General features: G+C 38.5%; 1 protein-coding gene across 3 annotated transcripts in view; it reads left to right on the top strand.

Moving 5' to 3' along the window:
* FAM149A (family with sequence similarity 149 member A) overlaps positions 1–20,880 on the top strand; it is a 31,083-nt gene extending 10,203 nt beyond the window's left edge. For 2 of the 3 annotated variants that reach the window (XM_086746850.1, XM_086746848.1), the window contains exons 2-14: positions 7,531–7,641; positions 8,625–8,757; positions 10,218–10,360; positions 12,584–12,709; positions 12,861–13,037; positions 13,635–13,825; positions 15,270–15,424; positions 16,547–16,650; positions 16,875–17,102; positions 17,393–17,513; positions 18,073–18,213; positions 18,601–18,679; positions 19,532–20,880. In XM_086746850.1, coding sequence (XP_086602976.1) covers positions 7,531–7,641; positions 8,625–8,757; positions 10,218–10,360; positions 12,584–12,709; positions 12,861–13,037; positions 13,635–13,825; positions 15,270–15,424; positions 16,547–16,650; positions 16,875–17,102; positions 17,393–17,513; positions 18,073–18,213; positions 18,601–18,679; positions 19,532–19,605 — 1,783 coding nt within the window. In that variant the 3' untranslated portion in view covers positions 19,606–20,880. Of the gene's footprint in view, positions 1–4,955; positions 5,078–7,530; positions 7,642–8,624; positions 8,758–10,217; positions 10,361–12,583; positions 12,710–12,860; positions 13,038–13,634; positions 13,826–15,269; positions 15,425–16,546; positions 16,651–16,874; positions 17,103–17,392; positions 17,514–18,072; positions 18,214–18,600; positions 18,680–19,531 lie in introns of those variants that run through there. The other variant, XM_086746849.1, reaches the window with a different exon arrangement.
* Positions 20,881–22,525: the final 1,645 nt, after the last annotated feature.

Genomic DNA, 22,525 nt, shown 5'->3' on the forward strand with positions numbered 1-22,525 from the left:
GTCTCACTCATATCCAAGTTTTCTATAAATCTGTCGTACAAACAGTAGGTATGTCTTGGTTTTACAAACTCAGTGTGGGATGGAGCAACCAGCAGAAAGTGAGAATATGAATGAAATAATATCAAGTTATAAGATGAATGCGTGTCATAAAGCATGTCACGTTATAAGAGTATGATGTATTCAGTGTGTTTACACTTGTTACAAATTGTGCTTCCAAAATAGAAAGGAATATATAAAAAAGATGGGAGATCTGAGAAAATGAATTCTCTTAGACAACAAGGCAGCAGGCTTTATTAGAGATTAGGATATTATACATTGTTGGCAATGGAGTGATGTGTAATAAGTGTTTTTATCAGAGGCTATGCCTACAAAACAGACTTTTACTCTTCTGTTAGAGTGGTTTCTTGTGCATGTATGATAGATAGCAAAGTTAGTATTCTCTGTTCATGGACTTTTCGAAACTCCTCTGGTTGAATGCCTTTTGGCATCTCATTTTGTAACACTCCCCAGTTCCAAATAATAGTGGTGGAAGTAGTAGTAATAATAATAATAATATATTCCTCCTCAATTAATTATCCATGAAATGACCATTGCCTTGGTGGGAAGGGAGGAAGAAAGGGCTTGGTTTAGGGTAATGCAGTTGCTATCGTGTGTTTTCCCGTTAACGTTTTTTGTATAACTTGGTGGTAGGGTGCGAAGAGTGACCAGTGACTATTTCTTGCAGTTGCAATGACAAACAAGCCTTCCAAAAAGCAAAAAGGATACACAAAATCTAACTCTTGGTCTCAGTCTTTGCACTAAGCAAATGTAGGAAAAGGCGGGAGATGAGCTTAAGAGTGGATAAATGAAAATAATGTATTTAGGGGAATAATAATCAAAACCTACCTTACATAACGCTGACCTCAAAACTAGCTGGTATGACTCAGCAATGAGATCTTGGCAGTGTCTTTGACAGTTCTGTGAATGATTGCCTCTGTGTACGGTGGTATCCAGAAAAAGCAATAAAATCTTGTTCCTCATCAGGCACAGAGTGGAAAGCACCATTTCACTGCAGCATGTTACATCTTTTCTGTGGTGTGCAGTTCTCGTTTCGCATCTTGAGAAAGGCAGATGGGATGTATGGGGGGGGAATAACTACCTGCCTTCAAAAGAGAGATTATAATGTCAAACTCAACAGTTTTTAGGCAAGGAGGCTCAGGATGTGGTTGCTACAGATGTGATGCTTACAGAATAGTGGATGTAGTGTGATGGACAACCAGAATGAGAACCTGTTACTCATGAGATGCTGCAATACTGGAATTAGAGAGCATGCATGGAAAACGACTAGGTTAGTGAGTACAATTTAGGGGAAAAGATGCACTTTAGGAGGGGGGGAAGATTGTTTTGTTTACAGAATGGGCAGTAACTTCTGGAATTTGTTGCAACAGGATGTTGTAGAGGCAAATAGTATCAGCAGATTCAGAAAAGTTTTCAGGAAAATGACGGACAAGAAGTCTCAAAAGGATGTGAAAGGACTGGGCAGGGTAACATCTGTTAACCTATGATAGTGATTATTGCTGGAGAATATATTATTATACATGATGGCCAGATTTATGTGCTTCCCCTAAATAGTATGTCCTGTTGCGCTGTCACACAAAATATTGGAGTAAATGGAGTATCATTTTGATCTGGTAGAACATTTCCTATCCTCTTGCATTATTTGGGTAACTATTAGAGCTAGGAGTGACCGAAATAAAAGACTTTGTGCATTTGAGTACATAGGGGCGGTGGAAGGAGCTCCCAAGGCTAAAACCTGTGTTCCAAGACCAATATTTAGAAAACATGAGGTAAACATTTGTAAAACATGAGCTGTTTTACATCCTCTTCTTTTTGGAGGGGAGAGATGAGGTGAGTTGCACACAACACTTGAAGGATGCCGCAGTGCAGGGCTTCTGGAGCTTCTTCTGGAGCAGAAAGGGAAGGGCTTTCAAAGTCAGTTGTTTATTTCCATTTAAACTTTTCTTCCTGCCTTTAGAGGACACCTTTCTATTTCGCATGTCTGATTTTCATCCTCTTTAATTATGTTTCAAATCAGTTGTGAAAATAATCTCCTACTGATGACATCATACATCCTATCCCCCTTCAGAACTCTGACCCTCACGTACCGCCTTCCAGCTCTTTGTCTTTAAAACCTCGTGCAAGGTAACGGCTTGTGCATCTTACGATAGGTCTCTTCCTTCATATCCTCATCTTCTGTTTTTCATTTAACCTCTGAACATTCCTCCTTCCATGTTCATAATTTCTCCTTCCATATTCATTATTTTTCTTGCCTTTGTGTTCTCCTAAGCCTGGAACTTCTCTTCTAAATTTCTGTTTTGCCTTTGTATCAAGCCCTTCATGTGTGATGGGGATGGGACACATTTTCCTGACTTGTAATGGGAAAGGAAACCTGGAGCTCTGTTTTGTTTTGTTTTTTTTTTTAATTATTTAAGCTTTTTGTCCATACAGGCTCATTTTTTCTTCTCATTTAGTCTACTTTTCCTCATATCTGATGCCCGCTTTTTCTTTTCTTCTTAACGTTGACCAAAGGGCTCTCTTACCTCTGTATAGCGTTCTGAGGTTGATGGTATAAACAATTCTGAAGCACAGTTTGACCTTTTTGAATGCAACTGTGAAACTTCTGTTCTTAGCTGGCTTATTATATTTATCCCTTTTTAATCTAAGCAACTAGAAATACTTTGTGTGTTGCTTCAGGAAAGAGGGGAGAAAAATAAAATGTTTCTTGCATGTCTTGCAATGAATATATAAAAGCAAGATAGACCAAATCTAAGGCTGCTTTACTGCCCATGAGGCTGTATTCCCCTCCCCTTCCCCTTTACAATAAACAAATACAAATCAAAGGCCTTAAAATTTGACTGAAGACACAAGCTGCTTCATTTATTCAGGCCTTCTCTCTTCCTGTTTTGTGTTCTTATTTTGCTCTGTTTCAGCCAAGATCCTTTTTTTCACATCATTCAAACTCGTGAGCAGCCTTATATTTTCCTTTGTTTTGACACAGTTTTGTTTGAGGCTATGATTTTCTCTCCTGCAAGGAAATGGAGTGATTTAAAGCAGTCTGAAACAAACCGCATGCCCAACAGTTGGCTTGAAGTTAATTCATCCCAGTATAGGATTATTTTGGTGCATTTGCCCTGTGCTGTGAATGCTGTTTTTAAAGGAAACAAATTACATGATACCTTTCATTGAGCTGAAGTAACAGCCAGTGCTGCCTTCAACGTTTTGTGCTTCTGGAGGTAACGCAAAACTGGAGTTCTGCCACTGTGAAAAGGTTTTTTTTTTTTTAAATATTTTGAAGAGTAAGTTGTAAGGCGTGTTGAAGCGGGAGGAAGCTGAGGTGACCACAGCAGTAAGCTGGGGCACAGATAATTCCTGTGGATGTTGGTCTTCCTTGTGCTAGTGATTTTGTAGGATAATTAGTTATGTAACATCCAGAATTGTTACCCTCAACACAAGGATTAAAAAAATAAGTGATTGATAACTTTGTGTCTGCAGTTTTGCTTACCATTTTTTGCTGCTTGCCTATGTGAGTGAGAAAAGTCTGCAAATACGCATTGTCCTGGACTGATAGTGTGAATCTCTGCTGCAAAGCTTGCCGGCCTGGACTTTATGTAGCGGTGCGTGGTCTTGGCCCTTTGTTAGGCAGTGTGTTGCCTGCATTTTAATGTATTCTAGCAGATTAGAAAATAGAAAAAAAACCCCAGCAAAATACTCTTAAAACCTATTTTTGTACATGTGTGGGTAGGTCTTTAGGATGGAAGTAACCAAGAGCTAGATGATAGCAAAGTCCCTTTACAGCCTGTGTAACACTACAGCATTCAGTTTCCTTAGCTCAAAACAGGGTTTCAGGATATGTAGTTTGAAAAAAGATACAGAGAATCTTCAGAAGCTTTCAGAGAAATAATTTGCTTTGTGTTCTAAATGTTCTTGGAAATGCAGTTGCAGTTCTCAGAGATTCACAGTGTTCTGTTCGTGAAAGTTGCGTTTGTATATATCATCAGATATATATGTGCAGGGATTTAGAGGTAAAATTGCATTTTTAACCTGGGTGTAACTTGCTGTTGTAGATCTTCATCTGCTTGTTGGGTACATGTAGCTTGACAAAGAACTGTGCTTTTTTCATGTGTGTGTTTGAGATTTCAGACAGACCTGCTCTTACAGAAGAACGATTACTAAGGACAAGCTGTTACAACACGTGTAGAAGCAGGTTCTTTCTTAATGTTTTACTGGCTCAGAAGAATGTTGAACTTTTTTTTAAAGCTATCTGGCAAGAGTTCTTTAAATGTCAGGGGAAAAAATGCGTAGTTCTTTTCCATACACCTTTCTTAGTGTGTGTAATATTTTGTTTGGTTATGAAACTTTAAAGATCATATGAATGCTGCTGTTTGTTTGTCTTCCCCGGTAAGAATACTTATTTTCTTCTTGCTTCTGAGCAGATGTACTTCCTCCTCTGAGAGAGGCTTTCAGCAAAATCGTTAGACACCACTATTTATGTACCATGGCTAGAGATGAATGGTCCGGTGTAAATCTGCAGCTGACAGCCTCCACTCTGCGCTCTCACCCCTGCTCCGGGAGACCAGTGATTTTCGCAGGGATGTTCGGAGAGAAACTCGATTAATTAACGAGGAAAATTCTTCATTCAGTTGTCGAGCACCGCATAGGTTAAACCCTCTCTGCGCAGGAAGACCCTACCTGGAGCCTTTTTTTTCGGCTGCGTGTTCAGAAGCGAGAGGTGGGGAAGGTGGTGCACGCCTCCCGTTCAGGCTGAGGCTTCATTTTTGCCGGCGTCCTTTTGGACCGGGAGCTTGGGAGGGGGTGGGGGGTGCGCAGCCACCGGGGGGGGTGGGAGGGGCGGGGCGAGGCGAGGCCCTGCGGGGCGGCCACTGCCAGGCTGCCGCCTCCTGTTCTTCCTCCTCTTCGCCGCCCTGCAGCGGTCGGGGACACGGCGAGGGGCTGCCCGGGCTCCCCCAGGCACGGGCAGGGCGCGGGGGTCCGGCCCGCCGGGCGGCTGCTGCAGCGGACGGGGTCTGCTGGTGGTGGGGTGAGTGTGGCCGGCGGGGCGGGGAGGGGGGTGTGGGGGGCTGCGCCCCAGTTCTTGCCTGGTTGCGGGAGGGTTAGGGGGGCTGCCGTCTGCAGTCGCCGTTTAACGCTCTGCGACCGCGGGGGCTCCGGTGAGGGCCGGGGGGCGGCCGGGAGCTGGCTGCTGCGGACCGTGGTGCTCCCCTGCCAGCGTGGGGGATGGATGGGCTGGAAGGGGTTTTTCCTTTCGTTTTATCGCAGTCGTCTCCCGGCTCATCTTCTAATGGCCTGTGGTCCAAGGAGTCGGGAAGAACTGGTACCGCGGCATGCAGTGGAATGATGTGGCAGAATCAGGTTTTTTTTTCCATCTTACGTCGTGTATTATGCAATTAAGTATAATGTATATGCTTTGTGTCTTGGAGACAGTCCGTGAAATTTTAGTGGTGATATTTCTGTTTTTTTTTTTTTTGATGTTTGTACATTCAGATTTCCTTCAAAGCCATGCCCCCACCTGAGTTCTTTTAGAAGTCAGAAAACATAGATACAAAGGACCCAATCAGTGTAGTTAGCTTGGATTACCCAAAGTCTGTGGAAATGAAGCAGCTGGAATACAAGAGTTCTTGCTCAGGCACATAACTACAGCAGGAGACAGAGGGTAGCAGCAAGTGGTTTCCCCCTGCAGTGGTATTTCACAGGGATCTGTGCTGGGCAGTTCAAGAGCTGACCAGGTAAAGGAGTGAGCAGTGAAGTGAGAAGGCTTGGTGGTGATACTAAGCAGTGGAAAAAATACGAAGCATGAGAGTAAGCTATGAAAAAAATTAAGAAAGACCTTATAAGGCTGCCTGGGCAATAACCTGGCAAATGAAATGGCAGAGAGGGATGTACATAACCAGAAGGAACTGGCATTCCATGCAGAAGATGGGCTATGAGCTCACCGTTATTGCCTGGGAGATAGATTTTGGTGTTAGGACAAAATGAAGTTTTCATCAGACTGGACTATACCACTTTTCATAGGGCCTCTTGGTTCTGACAGTGGCCAAAAGCAGATGCCTACGGAAGAAGGAGGAAATTTAGAGCAAACACACATGGAGATATTTTCCACTGCTGTTGTACCAGCCTCCAAGAATTTGCAGTTCAAGGTCTTCTTTGATGAGAAATTTAAACTTGTGGTAGGTTTTTGATGCCAAGGCATAGGACTAGGGTATGTGGTGTGGTCTGTTTCAGTGGGGAGTTAGATTTTGACACATGTATCTTTGTGATCTTTGTTATCTGTGTGAAGAGAAGACAAATATCAGAAAGGATAGGAAGAAGGGAGTGCAATCCTAACTGGGATTGGCTAACTGTAGGGCCAATATACAGTTCTTGGCTAAAGAAATCAAGAAAATTCTTGAACTGTGAGCAGTTTCCTTACAGTTACTCATTCACAAATGTACTTTGATGCAATCATGCTGCTGTTCACAGTTATGACCTGAGGATTTTATGGAATTAAACTAGGAACTTCCACAGATAAAGTAATCTGTTGCCGTAAAAGTGTTTTTGAGAAACACTTTAGCATACTTGTATATATTCTGAAGAGATGGGTGTAAAATATTAATGACATAACTTAGTGGGTTAGTAGAAATGTATTATTATAAACAGGTTCTGTTTTAAAAAAAAAGGTCTCTTCCTTTCTTAAAAGGTATTCTTTTAAGGCTAGTAATAAAAGTGCAGGCATTCCTGTGCCTTGATCTGTCTCACTATTCATCTGTGTAAGAGATGGTTTTAAAGTTTGAGCATGTGTTCAGGTGTTTGGACAACCAAAAAAGACAGTTCTAACATTTCCTGTGTTGGAAAGGCGTAATATTAGAAAGTTTGTGGCTTGGTTTTTAATAGTGTGTTAAGGAGTCTTTGGTACTGGAAGAACTGATGCTTTGTGGCCTGTAAAAGTATTGAGAATATGGCCATGTTTCCTGATGTACTGGTATCTCGGTTCACTTAAAACAGCCAAGCTGAGAGTTCATTGTTTTAGAAAAGGCTGCTGTTTGTTTGGCATCAACTCTGCAACTTCTCATGCAGAGAGAAATGGGCTCTATGTTAATGATTGAATAGAAACACGTAGCTAAATAACTACTCTGCGGACAATTGCTGGTTTGTGCTTTTGGTTTTTTTCCTGCAATAGTGAGATGCTTCTATGTTTGTGTGTGCTTCATGCAAATTTTAAAGTGCAAAACTGAAGGAGGATGCCTGTGAAGTAAAATAAGTCTCAAATTAAATGTATGTTTTTCTGACAAATACTTGTGTAAATAAATACATAAAAACTATTTTAAAACAAGGTAGTTTGTTTAAAGCAAATGTCTGTGTTGGTGGTTAGGATTGAAAAATCCAATAGAGTTGTTGTAATCTTTCTTTTTTTAATTTTTTTTTATTTTTCTCTTCTCCAGTGTAGATGTGAGTTAACATTTAATATTATGGAATTATGTGTTTCTGTCTTTATAGGAAGGGATTGTCCAGAGGTTCCACAAATCAGTGTCTTTCCAGAAAAAGTGGAGAGTCTCTTCCAGCAGTTTTTGAAAGAAATGTACAGGAAGCCATTGACAATTATACTTGGTATGTGTTCACTTCTGAAATAGTACTTTATTAACAGACTCTTGGCTTAGGTAGGTATTTCAAGATTGGTATTAATTTTGACTAGTCATGCTTCTAGTCATTCTTGTGGATGACAGCTGTTGCAGGGTATAATGCAGGATATAAATAGACCTAACCATTGTTTAGAGGGCTCAAACTTTACTCCTGGTTTGTGTTATGGATTTGCATATTTTCGGAGCATAGTGAAGGGCACTGATTAAATCTGGAAGGGAAGTCAGACTTCTTGGTTAAATGTAAATAATGCTCACCAACAGCTGCCACTGTTTAGGATTTGCCTGGCCTGAACATCTCTCATTGCTTTCACTCCATCCCAGGTTGGATGGTAGCTGACAGGGGCAGGCTAGAGCTTTCTGAGAGCTAAATGTCAGAGCTCAAGGTATAAAGTGCACCGGGTCTAACAGCATAAAAGACATTGTGTACAGATAATGTAATTCAATGCTATTTGAAACATTTTTAGTTATGTTGTGCTCTGTTTTGCATAATTTTCTTGTGATAGCTTTTAATAGAGTTAAAGAAGGCTTATGTTATCTTTAGTGTGTAGTTTTGTTGTTCCCATTAGCTAAACTGGAGAAAACAAAATAATTTAGGGGTGAAAATGCTTGGTTCGTGTGTGTGTGTATATGTGTGTGTATGTATTTAAATATATATGCATATTCTAAAGTGCCCTTACAGTTGCAATGACATACATACATATAAAAGCGTAATGCTGTAGAAGGAATTGCCTTCAAGGCAGTGTATGGTACAAATAGGAGCATGCACTCATTGTACTCCACTTAAAAGTGTACACTTGTAACTTTACATCCACTCTAACAGCATGTCCTGAAAATCTTGCATCCGACAGGAATATGTATCACTGTCCACTTATGTGATCAGTTGCGTTATTTTAAAAATGTTTATGCAGAAAACTATGGTGTTCTCCATTTTAGTTTGTCTTCTTTCCACAGTGAAAAGCTTTCATCACTTTCATCTAGTGGTTGTGCAACACCCACGGAATTGAATAATTCTTGGTCTGGAATAAACAGCTATACCACTGGTTTGTCTACTGAAAGAAGTTCAGTTTACTCCTGGAGGGATGATGTACGTCACAGAAACTTTTACAGTACACTTTATCTAAATAGTGTAGAATAGATTCGTTTTTACAGAAAATGGACATGCAGCACGTCTTGTAGGAGAAGTTAACCACTTTCATTTGTTATAGCCTAATCATTAAGTATAGTGATTGAATATTTAAAAAATATTGTTTGCAAGTTGGTATCAGTGCAGTTGATGTGTAACAAGGAAAAATGTAATAAAAATGTGAAATGATGAAATTTGGGGAAAACAAACCGATTTTACCAGAGAAGGTAGGCTTGGATTTCTGAGTCTAAGAGAGTGATAAAATATGTGTTTTGAAATACTGCATAATGCAGATAGTGCCTAAATTGAAATGTTTTAGTCATTTAATTTAATGTTTTTAGTCATAAAGTGCATTCATGAACGTGCATGTAAATGTCCCAATCTGAGTGAATATTTAGCTCCTACCTAAGCTCAGTTATGTTTCGTAGATGATGCAGAGGGAGGTTAAGCCTGTTAGAGAGGCTGACCTCTGAGGCATGCCTGGTGCTGGCACTTTGCTTTTGGTCACTGCTGCTTTCATTTCAAATAGCCATCCATGACTGGTGGTGGGAGTTCTGCCATACCTTTTGCATAATATCCTAACTTTCAGGCTGCTGACCCCATCTGTCACTTCCAGCCCTCCAGGAGGCCTGACCCTGGATGATACAATAACCTCTGAGAGAGTTATTTTCCCATTCCTTTTCACTGAGATCCCTTCTGTAGCCTGAAGTGCTTGGGGCACTCAGCTGGAAGTGAACAGATGTGATTTGAACCCTGAGTATTATCACTTTTTTCTGTGTATCAAAGTGTCTGACATAAGTGGCCAAATATCATTATGGACGGTGCCCAGCCGAGGAACCCTCAGCCAAGTGCTTGTTTCCTCATCACTGGATAATGTCAGGCTCTTCCCCGCTACCTTCAGATGCCCCTGCACTTGCCCATTTCTGGTTGCACTGAGTTGTAGCTTCAGTGGAGAGGTGTGGAAGGCCATTTCTCATGCTGAGGGCTGTCCTAGACTGTCATGCAGAAGGAAGGTGCCCCCTCTTTGCCCTCTTAGCTGTTTCACTTAGAAAGGAAAAGTGCTGCTCAAAAAAGAAGAGAGTTTTTGTGTTGTGGGTCCCAGAGGTGCAGTGTGTGTCCTTCACTCTGTGCTGGAACAAGGAGGGAGCCTGGAGTCCAGACACCTTGTAACTGGTGTTTTCTGTTGGCTAATCCTAGGCACCTAGTCCCTTTTTGCTAAATCGCTTTGCTCAAGCCAGCTACCTAGGGTGTTGGTTTTTTTTTACTGGAGCATATAAGTTGTGTCTCCAAAGCAGGTAGTCTGAAGATCCATTCCAAGATGCTCAGCCAAATCTGTCCAAGTTGTCCTGTTCTTTAAGTATTGTGGGATTTAATAGAAATATATATGCGTATTTACTAACTATTATTTTTATAATATGTAGGAATTTGATAAAGCCAACACACAAAGAGTGCATCAGTTATTTTGGGAGATTGATGAAATGCTGTTTGAAGGAAAAGTGACCTCCCAGACTCAGAGCCTGCAAGCAGAATGTGCAGACTGGGTTGCGCAATTTCCTCATCTAAGGTAAGGAAATTTTTTGCTGATACAGTTTTAACCAGTTACCACAAAATTTGATTTTTTAGGGGTTCCCTCATATGAATTGCTCTTGATGTGTGGTGTCAGTAACACTTGCATTCAAATCTGGATCTCTGGAACTGAGGTGTGCCATACTTAGGCAGTAAGTCTGGGTGCTGGTGCGCTAACAGCTGTTGCTCTTTATTTTGCCTAATACAATAATTGCAGACAAAGATGAGAAAATTATAATAGATAATGATAATGAGAAAAGAATAATGCACCATTTTCATAATGATTTTCTCTAAATAAAGTACACATCTTGTAAATAAATATTTGTTTTACTGTAAGTGAAGACATACTGTGAAATTCCAAATATTCAGTGTTAATTCTGTTATTGATTCTTCTAAAAATAAATGAATAATGAAGGCAACCACATGCTTCACATATGCTGTACAACCATAATGTCTTCGTATACTATGTAAATAAATGTAAAACAATGTGTGATATTAACCCAACGATAATTAGTTGAACAGATACGAGGATGCACGCATGATTAATAAGAATTGTTTTGCATAGATGTGCAAAATGTCTAGGCAGGTTGATGATTGCTTCTTATAACACAGGGGACAGAAGTCAGTGTTGCACTGCATTGTACTATCCTAACTTCATAAATGATGGCACGTCATTCCTGGTGAGATGTGGTGACTCTAAGCTACTCTAAACATAGATCTACAAGTGTCTGTCTTCTAGTGAATAGTTTGGTGAAACCGTTAAAAAGAATACTGTCAATAACTGCGGTGTGCTTTCAATGCTTTTAGGTAATTTCCAGAAACTTGATACTAATAAATATAAACTAAAAGCCACTAACAAAGCTTGTCACACTTTGTTGGGAACAAGAGAGAACTATTAAATAAATCTGAGGTAGTTTATATAGCATTATGCAATACTTTGCCTTCTTTAGATACTATAAAAATTAATGGAACATGCATGAAATGGAGGCAGGTTTTTGTACTGTGTAATTAATTCAAAATATTAAATCATTTCACTGTATTTCCAGACTATTTTCACTAGGTAGAATTTTTTGAAGTGATTCCCTGTAGTTATGATTTTTTGATTCAAAGCTAATACTGGTTCTACCAACCAAGTCCATGAGATTGAAATTGAAGTGAAGAAATCTGGGAGCTCTGTGTCATTTGGTACTAAGGCATATGGTACATCCTTTGATTTTAAATAAAAAAAAAGTTCTGTTCATTATTAAGCTTAAGCCTTACAACTCAGGTTTTCTTGACTAGTCACTCAAAAGAGTAGCGTCTGGGATGCCAGATTTATTTCTGAGAGTTGTGCTTCAAAGAGCTTGCTGGCTGTCCTTTTTTTTTCCATTTGTAAAACGAATGTGTCAATATATGAATACTTAGCTCAGTGAATGGGACTAAATATACTTGAGAACTGTCTTCAGTAAAAGAAAGATCAGATCAGATTTAAAGAGAAAGCTTTTTGTTCTTGGCTTACAAAATAAAAAGTAAAAAAGGCTACTGCTTAGAACTACCTGTGGCATAAAGTACTGTTTTGTGGAAGGTAGTCTTCAGAGAATGTGTTCAGGTGAGTGAACATTGCTGCTTGCACTACAACTGCAACTGGCAAAATCTTTCAAGATTCCTTGTGAATTCTAGTGAAACACAGTTCAGTAAGCAGCGATTGTTATTTGCCTGTACTGTGTTCAGAAATTTTATAATTTTGTGTACATTTAAATAGAGTTGTTTTTACATTTTCTCTCTGTGTCTGTGCATTATGTATGTTGAATTTTGTGCATTTTCTGAACATTAATTCTAGCCTTAACTATCCATGTAAAAATTTTACTGGAGTTGGATAAGTGAAGTCATAGCAGATGTTATTTCTCTTCTGCATCCATTTTATACATTTCTTACGGAGTTTTCATAAGAAAGGATGTATATTTACTTTATCTGCCTCTAGAACTATCTAACAAGTTTGACTATTTGCTCTTAAAATTTATAAGCTAGAATCTCATCTTGTGTACATCAGGTTAACTTTAATGACTTAAATACTAGGCAGTGTTAACGTATTACACAAGGCCCCTCCGTAAATTGCTTTTTCAAAGCAAATGTAAGGTGTTCTTTCGCATTGCCCATTGTTTACAGGTATTTGTATTCCTAGTATTTGCATATGGAGTGGATTTCCATCTAGGATATCACTCACACTCTCCTTTTTATTTAGGGTTGTAGGAAAGCAGCTCCTTTTGCCGAAGGATGAAGGCTTTCAGCATTTTCAGAGCAGAAGTGATACCTCTGTGGATACTAAGTGTCTACCTGGCCTCCGTGAATGTACTAGCAATATAAAAGAGTATGTTAATTTTTTTAAGTTTTCTTTTTGGTCTTTCCTCCTCAGAAATATGTACAAATATTACTTCTGTATTACTGAAACGTTTCAGTATAATTAAATATGCACTTTCTTCTTTGGATATTTAATTCTCATTTTGTTTGTATTTTCTCAGGCTCTGCATTTCAGGCTCTAAACTGATCCCCACAGCATCTCCAATACATAAATCACTAGATTCAAGTTCCACTAGAATTTCTACTTCTGACTCATCCATCTATTCATTCCTGGAAGAAGAAATCTATGATGTGGATGGAAAAATAGAAGAATATCTTGCCTTTGACAACAAAGAACTGTAAATAACAGATATATGTATTTTTTTTAAGAAAATAATGAAAAAATATCAGTGAGCCTGGTCCGGGTTCATAAACTATGTTTCTTTTCTGTAAGATACAATTCCTTCTGTCCCTCTGTTCAGTAGCACAGTGGTCTTAGTGCTCACTGGGCATGTGGAGGATTTGGTATGTTGTATTTCTAGTGGTTCAAAACTCACATCTCCCATGTCAGAGGAATGTGTCTTAGCACTGGTTATTTTGAGGTGTTTTGTGCGTGGAGGTTCAATAGAATGAATATTTAATTTTGAGACAAGGAGTGGAATGAAGGAATCCCTGTTTCCCAGGGGAGTGCTTTGACCACCGGATTGTCAAGGGTCATTAACACCATACATGCCCTCATTGTCTGCCCTAATGAATCTTAAATTATTTTTTTTGCAATCATTGTGTTCAGTAGGTTCTGTTCCCATAGGTACTCTGTACATTTGAATTCAATTTTTTTTGATCTACATCTGACTGGCTTTTCTTCCATATGTATGTTTCTATTTATTCGGTGTATTAGAAGGAGGGGAAAAAATCAAAACCCACAGGAATTCACTTGAGTTTGCTTCCTTTATTAGTGATGATGAGAGTTGGGAACAAAAGAAAGCGCGTCTTTCTGAGAAGAGGAGTAAGCGTGGCATTCCCCCTGTTTCTCCCAATGCCTGTATCAAAGATGCTGTGGCTTCTGAAGTATTTGATCATATCTGGAACAATGTAATTGGAATATTGGAGGAACTGATTAAAAAAAATTGGGAAACCAGTATCACAGGTATTTGGTATTTTTAGATATAGTATTTATGGAATGTAACTCAGGAAAGTTATATATTTATATTTTTTTTTCTTAACGTTTGGGGTATCTGGTTATTTTAAGATAGCCATGTTGGTAGTACAGCATTATAAGATAAGTAATGCCTTGCCGTGTGTGTGCATGCACCCCCTCCTTCCCCAGATATAAACATTCCTACTAATTTTGAGGGACTTTTGTATGAGAGATGTAAAAAAAGGAAGCTTACTGACTGAAAGAGCTTCATTGTAGGAGAGCTTGTTTGAAACAAACAAAATTTTAATCACTTGCTTGGCATCAAATTGATTCTGTTAGCAGGGGAGCACTGATGGTGTGATCTGAATCTGGAACCTAGGAATGAAAGTCTCCTAGTCCTCATTGTTTGAGCTTTGTTAATAAAAAGAACCCTTAGGTATTCAGACTGTTAAAGTGAGATAGACAGCCTTGCTGACAGTGCAGGAGTTCATGAATTTAATAAAGGCTGAAGAAATGGTGATGCACGTAAATTGATTTTATTTTATGTTTTTGTATTCTAATAGTCTAGTGAGGAAAAGCAAAAGCTAGGAAAATTAACAAGAAGTGAAATTCTATTTAGTGTGCATGTGTTGTCTTTGGAGGCTGAGGGAGATTTCAGTTTTTTCAATGTATTTTAAAAGGACAGTAACATAAGAGTACCTGGGAGTGGGTTTTGGAAATTACCTTGAATTTAGTGTACACTCAACCTTAAAAGTAAGTCTGCAACAAAGTGAGAAATGGAAAAATTTCGCAGAATACTTGCAGCATCAGATCTTAACATTTCAGATGTAACTGAAATATAAAAGGGCTTTTTGTACCACAGGTGAATGTTTAGCTCAATATTACAGTGTAGGGAGGATAACTTAGCGGTTTTATGATAGGTGTACTCTTTTATCTTTATGAAGGGCATAAACTTACGACAAATAGATAGCTAACCAAAGTATTTCAACTAGGAATGTAAAAGAATTTGGGTTTATAATAGAAATAAGATGGTGGTATGTACCCAAAATGAAATAGTAGGTAGCTGCTGTCAGACAAAGATAGGATCAATAGACTTTTTTGTGTATATATTTTTTTTGTTTGTTTATATTTTTTCCCCCCAAAAAAAAATTTGTGAATTGTAAAATAAGATTCCAAGAGTCTTGGCAGTATTTTCTTAAAAAAAACCCCTCCTTCTAATTCTGCCTGTATAGGTCACCTTACATTTCTCAATGTCAGAGAAAACATAAACAACTGTGAATGCTTTCAGAAAAACCTCATTTATGGTAGATTTTTAAATATCATGGAAACTTAAAACTGTATGAAAGTCCTTATGTACTGTGAAGGGTAATATTATTTGAATCCCAACAAATGATGGCAGTGAACATACAAAATACTTCTTATTCCATCTACTTTTTTTTTTGCTGTTCTGCAGAGGGTGACAAACAGGTGGAAAAACTGAAAACCGTTGCAACAAAACTGCCACATTTGCCAGTCATTGGTATTACAGCAGATGCTGGGAGTGTTCCTCTTTCCAGAAGCTCTGAAGCACGAAGTGTATCTTTTGGATCTCACTTTGTTTCCTCACAGGTAAAAATAACTTTCCGTCAAATTATGTTCTTTTTTTCTGCTAACCTTGGACAGTCTTGGTTGAAGCTAGAAAAGGCTCTTTTTTTTTTATTTTTTTTTTATTTTAAACTGATTAGATATACTAAAAATAGGTAATTTTGTTTGAAATTAAGGTTCATTAAATGTGCATTTCTTGTTTACTATCACTTGTTCTTCTTTGGTGGTTCTTAAAGGTGCCATTTACCACTAAGATATTGCTGAAGTTGGTTTACAAAAAGATATTTGATAGACTGTATTCCATCCTTAGAAAATAATTCTGCTTTTGTTGTGATCCAGTAATTTCCTCTTGGTTTAATTAAGAAAACAAATCAGGCTCTTTCCTGGACTGCAGGGATGTGAAGTGGCAACTTGAAGTGCTTTACTTGCAACCCTGTGAGTTTCAGACTCTCTCATTCCTTTTCATTTCCTTTGCCTCTTGCAAAAGGGAACTCCGCTGTACGTCCACTAGCGCGCTGGCACTAGGTCTTACCTGTCTTTGTGGAAGCTCATGTTTGTATTGCTAAAATGCCCTTTTTTGTCCTGCTTGATGCCTCCTCCTGGCTCCTGTTTGGCACAGTTTTTTATTTTCCAGCCACTGCTTTTGTTTTTCACCCCTCTGTCTCTCTCTGTTCAGTTCAAGCAACTTCATTCTGCTATGTCTTCTCTTTTTCCACACTTGTTAGGTAGTAAGATAAGAAACATGGAAGAGAGCACAGCAGTCCTGGTGCTTCCTGCTGGCACACTTGGTTCTGTAGTAGTCCCGGCAGCCAGAAGTAAAATGCTTAGATAAGTAATGGTCAAGATCTGTGCCACTGGGCTGGACTGTGCTGAAGAGAAATGGAAACATCTGAGAATCAAACTCTGGCTTCAACTGAAACTTGTATTGCAATTCAGTAAATAAATTACTCGAGTTCTCTTTGTAAGAATCTGTTTAAAATAAGCAAAACAATGTATTTGCCCTTTTTAGTAGTGAGAATTCTACTGAATCATCTTACCAGAAAAATGTTGTTTTAAGAAACAAGTTAAGTAGCTACTAACTATGTGCTTTTTGAGGTCTTCCTTCAGAAAAAGTAAAGGTTAACGCATATTTATTGCTTTTACTAGGTTCATCGTTTCTCCAGCAGCTTCTGTAGCGATTTGAATGGTGTAATGACAATTCAAGCAAAACCGCTCCAACAGAGGCATGTTGCCACAGCAGAAAAAATACAGTAGGTGTCGGTATTGACATTTTCAAAATGCAGCATAATTCGTATTATGTAAAAGATGTTTTGCAATTATAATAAGGCAATAAGAAGGCAGTCATCTCCTTTGTGTATCACTGATGTGATACTGGTTTGTAGAGGTTGCAATGATACTCTGTTAAGAATTAAGAAATTTTTTTTTTTTTTAAATCCGCATTCCCTATCTCATTCTCCTTCCTTTTTTTCTCTAGGAATGAGCAAGAAGACAAACAGCGTAGCATTGGCTCCAGTGCTTCAAATTCAGTGCATGCTAGGTTGGGGAGAATTGCTGATAACAGTGTTCTCTCATCATCTCGGGTACTGCTGACATCTTACAGGAAGCTACCAAGCCATTGTAGGTTACCTTCTCTCACTTCTGACCAACTCTCCTCAAAAGCTCCTAATATGTACAATGATGAAATCCTTAGGGGAACTAAATTGTGAGTTTTTCATTTTATTCTTTGCTTTCCTCAGAACTTTACTGAAATTTCACCAGTAAAGGATTTTGTAAAATATCTGAGAACTAGCCCAAGATTTATTATTGATTCTAGAATTCAGAGGAAAAAAGAAAACAAATGCCTCTCCTCCTGTTTTTGAGTGCTTTTAAGTGCTGTTACTTTCTGTACCTGGGCTCTGTAAAGAACTGTACTGCTCAATAATTTCGTATTACTTCAGTGAAAAAGTCTTTAATATAATTTTTCCAAAAAGAGGAACTCTTAAATTTCTGTAGGGGTGCCAGCTTGGATCGTTTATCTTCTGCTCATGCACCTACAACCTGGAACAAGTTACCACCAATAAACTCGGAGGCTGTTGAACAGTGTCTTTCAGTACCTCGATTGCAACGGAGTTCTGTAAGTTGTGTTCATCTTTGTACTGGTGAAGAACTTCAATCTATTTGGAAATAAATTGCTTTGTGTCACTGGTTTAAAAAAAAAAAAAAAAAAAAAAAAAGAGGAAAAACAAGCAACCAACCAGATAGTAACCTTGCACTTACATGTATCTCAGTTTATATAGCTTTCTTCAATGTTTTATTTATTGTGTTAGATTATAAGAAGTAGAAAGTTATGCTGATTGAAGTAGAAAAGTGTACTGACTTTTTTTTTTTTTAAAAAGAAGGTAATCTTACTGATAGTGTCTTATATTTGAAGGATAGGGAAGTAATAAATCACCACAATCTAAGTAAATTGACATTTTGAATTTTGGTATTATTTTACCTCTGAATAATAGTTTGAATTGAGACACATATGAAGTCTCTTATTATTATTTTAATTAATATAAGCTTTGGTTAGTGAAAAATGTATTTTTCTTTTCTTCTTCTCTTGTGCTTTTTTGTATGGCAACAAAAAAAATTATTATTTTAACCAACACAATTCCTGCGTTCTCTCAATGCTCTTTTTTTATTTCTCTCAGCATCGAGGACGATATGCTCGTAGCAGAGTGTCAAGTGCAGTTCCTGGCAGTACAGAGCAACGGCCATTCAAAGAAAGAACTGTTATTATTGATCAATTTTCAAGGCCCAACACAACTCATACATTCAGGATACGTTGCAATGTAAGTATGGAGACATGGAAAAGTGAGGCAACTTCCACTCATGCCCACTGTTAGTCTTCAGAAGGTCACATTTACCATATCTCTCCTGATTTATAGTGTGCAGGCATGCTTGCTACCTGTAGAAAGGAGGATGCTAAAAGGCTTTGTGAGGGTGTAGAACCTTGAAAAGCAGAACTAGTGTATGAGGAAGATATTTTTTTCAAGTCTGATGCATCAAACAGTTCCTTTGAGGATGTCTGTTCACTAGGAGTTTGCAGTTCTAGTAGTGCTTAGACCTTTGCAGCTTTGTAGGACTCACTGCTGGACTAGGTTGTAAAAACTGTAATCAAACCATTTCACTAGATAAGCGTACCATACTAGCTGATAGTATGTCTTTCGTTTTTACAGGCAGATACACCTCAGAAGAGATCATTGACTCCCATGGATTTTGCTAACCACAAAGGGACTGGTCAAGGATTTTTAATAGGTAGGCAAAGTAAGAATCACTTGGAAGGCAAAAGGCCAACAAAACCTGTTAAACTGTAGTACAGCCGAGAAGTAAAGTGCTCAGGGAGAGTCACCTCAGCATAGAAGAACAACAGATGTGCTTGGCAGGATCTTTTGAGTTTAGTTTTGAAGTTTCTTCTCACTTGGTCCAAGATAAAGATAGCCCTAACTCTGACTGTTAGGAGCCCTACAAAGCTTCTTTTTGTTGTTATGATGTGGAAGGAAAAGGATTCCCCCTAATCTTTTTTTTTAATTTATTTTTTTTATTTTTAAAGATTTCAACATATTTACAATTATGGCAAGAATATGTGCTGTATAGGCTAGATGTTTTGCAGCTGCTAGAGTAGCAACACAAATACATGTTTGTGAGCTGTTTTGTAACATAAATTTTATATTAACACCCATATAAATTCACCAAAGTAGTAAACTTTTTATGTGGGGAAAAATAAAATTGAAAATGTGCATTTTTAACATAACTATAAAGCTCTCTTAAATAATTAAAGTAATCAATGTTGATTTGCATCTGTGTCTTCCACTTATAACACCGAAAAAGAGAGCAGCCCTATGTGGCTTATTTCATTCCATTGTTACAGTAAAGCTGACTAGCTAGTTCCTGAAGTATTTGAGTGCTTGTACGTAACCTTTATTTGTTTGGAAGTTCCTTGAGTTTAAGTAAGTATATGATTGGCATAGTTATATAAAAGGTGATGTAAGAGTAAGGGCAAGTTAGCAAACGTTGATCTGAGCAGGCTGATGGAAGTAACTCAAACATAATCTTGACGTGTCTTTCAGATTCTACCACAACCGAAAAACAATGTTTTATCTTTTCTAGGCTCACAGCATTACTACAGATCCTTTCAGAGAAATCCTCCAACCTCAAGGAAGAGATTTCAGATTGCTTCTTAATCTAGTTTAGGAAGAAACAGAAACTCTCTGCACTGAATGGAAGACTGAAGTGATAAATTTGCCAGCTGTGATCTTATTTAAAAAAGGACATGTGCAGTACGTTGGTTTCTGTGGAGCCTTGGAGTCCTCGGGATGCCTGCATTGCCTTCTTTTAAAGTTGTCTGACCAGAGGTTAGGTTACCAAATTAGAGCAAAATGATTAAATGGTTGAAGTGTCTGCTCTGTTTGCAGAGTCAAGATGCTGCTGCTGCACTTTCTTCTCAGGCGTTCCTCCTTTTTCTGTCTTTCCTTAAGGAATTGTTATTCTACCTATAGAAGCACATAAGTTATGTTTAGGCCATGAAGTCCTGTTCCCACATTTCCATGTTTCCTCAGTGTTAAACATGTTCTAGTCTATCCAAACATCAGTCATATATACATCTATAGTTTTAAACAAGAGTTTGTGGTATCTCCTCTTAACTACTGTTTTTCAGTTTTTCAGTCTGTCTTCTTATTGCAGTTGCTCTCTTGTAAATATTGTCTGTCCCTACTTTTTGTTCTTCTTTTGAGACAGAGTTCATTCATTGCTTCTACTTCCGTTGTTTTATTTGTTGGTAACTATGGGAACTGCTGGGATAAACTTCGTTTACAGGAAGCAATGTTTTCCCTGCCAGGCCAAACATGTTTATAGATGCTGAGCAATTGAACCTGCGTGCTGATAAGTCGGTAAGACCATTCCCACTTCTTGAGATTTCTTATAAAGTATTGCCTATTATTGTACGAATTAATAATATTTTGAAATATCCGAGCCTTCAAGGTTTTAACATAAAAATATATCCTTAAATTACGAAAGCATTATTTCATACCTCTTTGTGTAGACCCAAATGGGAGGATCAAAGAGGAGATTGGGATTGCGTTCTGCTCAGGGATTACAACCCTGATCAAGTCCCTGGCTATTAGTACTGTGTGCATTTGCAGTCAGGGATTCCTTCTTCCATTAAAGAGCCAACAGTTTGAGTAGATGTGGTTGAACAGCTGTTGAAGGGCAAAGGAAGTGGAGAAAAACGTAATTATTTGCCTGAATTGTGCAGTTAAAGAACAGAAGCAATTTCTTCTACTTGGGAACTCATACCAGTTCTCCTCACTTCTTTCTATGAATGTTCAAGGATTGATAATCGAAGGCAAAGCACTTGTAATGTTTATTTTATATCTGTGCTGTTAATCAGATTTCTGGTTTTTGTAAATGGTCATCAAGCACTGCATTCTTTTGAGTAAATGAAAGCATTTTTAAATTACTTTCCTGACTTAGTATTTTTATCCTTTGGTTACACTAAGTTTACCCACTGGTGGTACTATGGTATCTACTACATATGGATACTATGGTTGTTTGAGAAAGCAGAATGCTTTTGCTTTGGAGTTGCAGGTTGATTTCGTACAGTTGCAGCTCAGTTTGATGTAGTTTCTTCAGAAGTCTCAGGTCAAAGATGACATAACATTCAAAATTCACATTTAAATCTTCTTGGTGTGCCCAAAATACACTTTTGCTCTCTGGAGTGCTCCCTTCTGTACTATAGACATTGACAGGAATGCAGAGAAACAATGGCAAAATGTCATTCTTGTCCATCTTGTGGCACTTAATGGCAACCCAGATCTTATGTTGTGGACTAAATGAAAAGATTAATATGTGCCAATTTGGTTTTGTAACATCATCAGTGGGAATCACATAGTGAAGAGTGGTTCATCATCTGGCACTTCGTGAAAGAGAGAAGATTGCTGACCTCTGCAAAGGAATGGAGCTCAGTCACTGGATTTGTGACTGGAGAGAAGAACAGACCAACAAGCATCTGCTTCTGCAGCTTAAAAGGAAAGGAAAGATCTGCTAATTACTGCAGCAGCAGTGCAACAATTTCAGGTGGCAAAGGAGAGGGAAGAGGGGTGTTTTCTGTCTACCAAAAGTATTTTAACACTTTTCCCTTTTGGTCAGTTTTCAAGGCACCTGACAGAATCATGGGTCACCTTATATCCTGATAAACAGTGTTTTGGATAGAGTTCTTCAGTCTTGATTTTTGTTTTTCTCATTGGCATGGGACTAATAAGTCTCACTTTCCATACTACCTGCATACCTCAGTATTTACAAAGCCTACTTATGCACAGGAATGGTATTGAAGTCAGTGTTATCGTAGATCTGGACCTTTAGGGCCATGATACAACAGCAGCTGCTATGAATTGGGCCCTGTACTTGCTTGGACATAATCCTGAAGCCCAGAAAAAGGTTCACAGAGAACTGGATGAGGTGTTTGGTATGTTTTCCATTCATCCTTTATCAAGGTTGAAGAAGTGGAGGAAGGAACATGTCTTGTGGCTGTTCTGGAGCTTTAAATAGAGGTGGTTGAGATGGCTGCTGGAAGGTCTGTAGGAGAGTACTGAGAAGGTTTCCCAAGTAGAAGGCAGGATTTTTCTCTTTTTTTACTGTGAAGCAGTTGATAGGAAGTAACTTATTTGCTGTTGTTTTGACCATTCTCCTCCCTTTTCCTTTTCTCCTTGGGAGAGTATCAAGTACCAAAGGGCACAGATGTTCTTGTCGTAACTTATGCTCTGCACAGAGACCTCGAGGTCTTCCTTGACCCAGAGGAGTTCAGACCTGAGCGACTCTTCCTTGAAGATTGTAAGGGAAGGCACCTGTATGCTTTCCAGGTATTTAATGTTGTCATAGTTTAGCCCCGATTGGACCAGATTATGCAATCTCTCTCTCACTCCCCCTGCCCTCCAAGAGAATAGGGAGAGATAATGTAAGAAAAACAGCTTGAATTTTGAGAAAGGGACAGGGAGAAATCCTTAAAGTTACTGTTATGGGCAAAACAGACTTGGGGAAAACTATTCATTTATTTCTAAAAACACAGCAGGATAATGAGAAAGAGAGCAAGACAACCTCCCGCCACCC

Source organism: Chlamydotis macqueenii, chromosome 4 (assembly GCF_036417535.1).
Source record: "Chlamydotis macqueenii isolate bChlMac1 chromosome 4, bChlMac1.mat, whole genome shotgun sequence".
NCBI classification, from domain to species: Eukaryota; Metazoa; Chordata; class Aves; order Otidiformes; family Otididae; genus Chlamydotis; species Chlamydotis macqueenii.